Below are 2,984 nucleotides of genomic sequence, written 5' to 3'. Positions count from 1 at the left end.
TAAATTCTTTTATTTGATTTTTATCATTTAATAAACTTTTATCATTCAATTTACTTTCACTGTAATAACCTTCTCTTTCCTGTAAATATGGTATCTCCGAACTCCCCCATCTCAGTTAAATCGCTTTTTTTTTTCATCCATCACATTAGGTTATTACTTTATCATATAATTTATAATTATATTATATTACTTCATTAGATTATCACATCATTTTTATAAAGGAAAAAAAAAAAAAGGAAAATGAATTGAAATTTGCGAAAAAACTTTGTAAATTGATCTTTATTTCCGCTTTCTTTTAGCGACGCCGGGTGATATATTTTCTACAAACAGAATCCTAACCTGTGGTTGAACTCAATGAAAATGATTTATTGTTAATACCATGTACTCGCTCACCATAGTTTTATCGTTGTATTACGATCGTATTATCATTAGAAGTTAATTCCTTTTGTTATTGCTCTTACTTTTCAAGAACACAGCAAAACCAAATATGAAAGGTCCAACTTCTTTTTTCTTTTTATTTTACTTAAATTTATTATTGAAGCATTATATGACTTTTAGCACTTTTTTCAGTTTAAAATTCATTAATTTCATTTATAAATTTAAATTCATAAATTTCAGTTATAAATTTCAAAATGGAACTTTTGAGAAACTATTACGAAGCTATCATCGAGGAAAGAAATGAAAGGAAAGCATTATGTTGACCCCAATCATTTATAGCAACAAAGAAATTTCTTATCAATATTTGACAGAACACTTAACATAACTGATTTTTGAAGTAATTGAAGCCTCCAATTCCTAAACTTTATTTGGTCTTTTGCTGTTTTTATTTTTTATACAATGTATATATACAGTGGCGTACCTAGGGTAAATAGCGCCTGGGGCAAACACCGATCTCGCGCTTCTCCTCCCCCACATAAAGTGCTTAATTACAATTTTTTAACAAATGATAACACAAACTTTTAATAAAACTTTGTTATTCATTATAAATAAGCAATTTTTTTATGCAACATATATTACAAATTTATTTTTCTAGCTTTAATTGCTGCAAATTTTATAATAACATTGTCAAAATCAATTTCTTCGGTAATTTCTCGCTCTATGCTTAGTAAAGCGAGATCACAGAGACGGCTTTGGCCCATCGAAGCTCTCAAGTAAGAGTTAATCAGTTTAAGTTTACTGAATGATCTTTCACAACTAGCTACAAACACAGCTATTGTTAGCAATAACTGCAATGCTATACGCATATTAGGGAAAACGTTTTCGTCTCCATATTCAACTATAAACATAAGTAGTTGCTCGGGACGTGATATTTTTTCCTTACGGCTAGTAAGCAGCACTCTACAGTCCAAAATTTCTTTGTATAGTTCTTGTCCATCCACATCAGAACTGTAGACTTCGCCAAATTTTTTACATCGATCTTTTAAGTGACTGATTTCCGTATTGAAACACAACCCTTACACATCAAGGAGAAATCCAAATTTTTCATCAATTTCCATTAATCGAACGCTTCTTGTTTTCAATTCATTGAAAAGACGGTCGACAGTCCCTTTTATTACCCTTTTCATTTCTTCTTTTGCTGTTAACTCAACATCTCTATACATTTCGCCATCCATTCTTTTTTTTCTTCTTTGACGTCTTTCAAATTCAACACCCCATTCGTTGCAAATTTGAACTCCTTCTTTTATTGAATCATTAACTAAGACTTCTCTCTCACTTTGGAAATAATCTTGGAGCGATTTCAAATCTAAAGCTGCATTTTGAAAGTTCATTTTAGGGTCCTGCAACCTGTTTTGAACACGGTCAATTCGGCCCAGAATCTTGTTCCAAAACCCTAGCCATGTGAGAAAGTCATACGTTAAAATTCTATTATATAGCTGCTTTGCATCGCTTTTCGTCTCATTTGACGTGCTTTCGTCTACCATTAAGTTCTGAAGAACTTCCACTATTTCATCAATGTAGATGTGTACAGGTTTTACTGATTCTGTTTTGGCGCTCCACCGGGTATTGGAATCGGACTTTGCCATCGTTGAGTTGATCTTGAGAAAAAAGCGTAAAGCGCAGCGGTTCCAAAAAAATTAACTTTATATGAGCTCATAAAGGAGACCTAATTGATTTCGCCGTCTTTCTCATTTATGATTAACAGGTGAGTTTCTAACATATGTGTAACTATGTAATTTTTTCTTGTTTTATTGAGCGCTACGAAGATAAACCTATTTTATGTGAAACAGTCATAATGGGTTCTTCTACCACAATTTCTTCTCTAAAAAGCAAAAGAAAGTCAAAAAGAGATTTCATCCTTTACATAGTTTCTAAATGTAAAAATATTGAATAAGTATTTTCTGGCATGATCAACTAAAAATGTTCATAAAATAAAGAGCATAGCACAACAATATCTTCATAAGAGAACATTTCACATAATCATATTTACTTTGGAAACTTTCCAACAACTCGAGCTAAAACCAACTCATCTGTTATATACTTACTGTTGGTTATCAAATATTACTAATTATCTTTTCTTACCTTTTCTTATTTTTAAAAGAAAAGTTTTTTCAATATTTTTTTTTGCTTGGCACATATAACTGTGTATATATACCTGTGTGTTATATAATGTATATATATTATATTATATATATACATATATATATACATATATATATATATATATATATATATATAAGTTACAGATAAAATACGTACGTAAATACGTATTAAAAGTAGCGTACAGTATCAATACCATAGCGATCAGGATCATATATATCGGAAACTCCCCATATATATGTATATATATACATATATATATATATATACATATATATATATATATATATATATATATATATATATATATATATATATATATATATATATATATATATATATATATATATATATATATCATTACTTCTTCTTTAGCCGCATGTACGCCTACCAAATTAAGACTGATTGTCACAATTGACAAATATCGCAAGGTTGTTTTTATTACT

At 29.4% G+C, this 2,984-nt stretch overlaps 1 protein-coding gene across 1 annotated transcript; it reads right to left on the bottom strand.

Moving 5' to 3' along the window:
• Positions 1–1,454: 1,454 nt before the first annotated feature.
• On the bottom strand, positions 1,455–2,024 carry LOC149893852 (uncharacterized). The gene has a single exon (XM_090076234.1). It carries the CDS (start codon positions 2,022–2,024, stop codon positions 1,455–1,457), a length of 570 nt encoding a protein of 189 aa, XP_089932360.1.
• Between the last annotated feature and the right edge of the window lie 960 nt (positions 2,025–2,984).

The sequence above is a fragment of the Hydra viridissima genome, unplaced genomic scaffold, assembly GCF_058129835.1.
Source record: "Hydra viridissima isolate aposymbiotic clone 2 unplaced genomic scaffold, HvirCarnegie_v1 scaffold_1, whole genome shotgun sequence".
In the NCBI taxonomy this organism is placed as follows: domain Eukaryota; kingdom Metazoa; phylum Cnidaria; class Hydrozoa; order Anthoathecata; family Hydridae; genus Hydra; species Hydra viridissima.
This window is presented reverse-complemented; position numbering and strand designations above follow the sequence as displayed.

What these genes read in the sequence shown, in the direction of transcription:
- LOC149893852 (XM_090076234.1), bottom strand. Translation starts at nt 2,024, where the DNA reads ATGGCAAAGTCCGATTCCAATACCCGGTGGAGCGCCAAAACAGAATCA.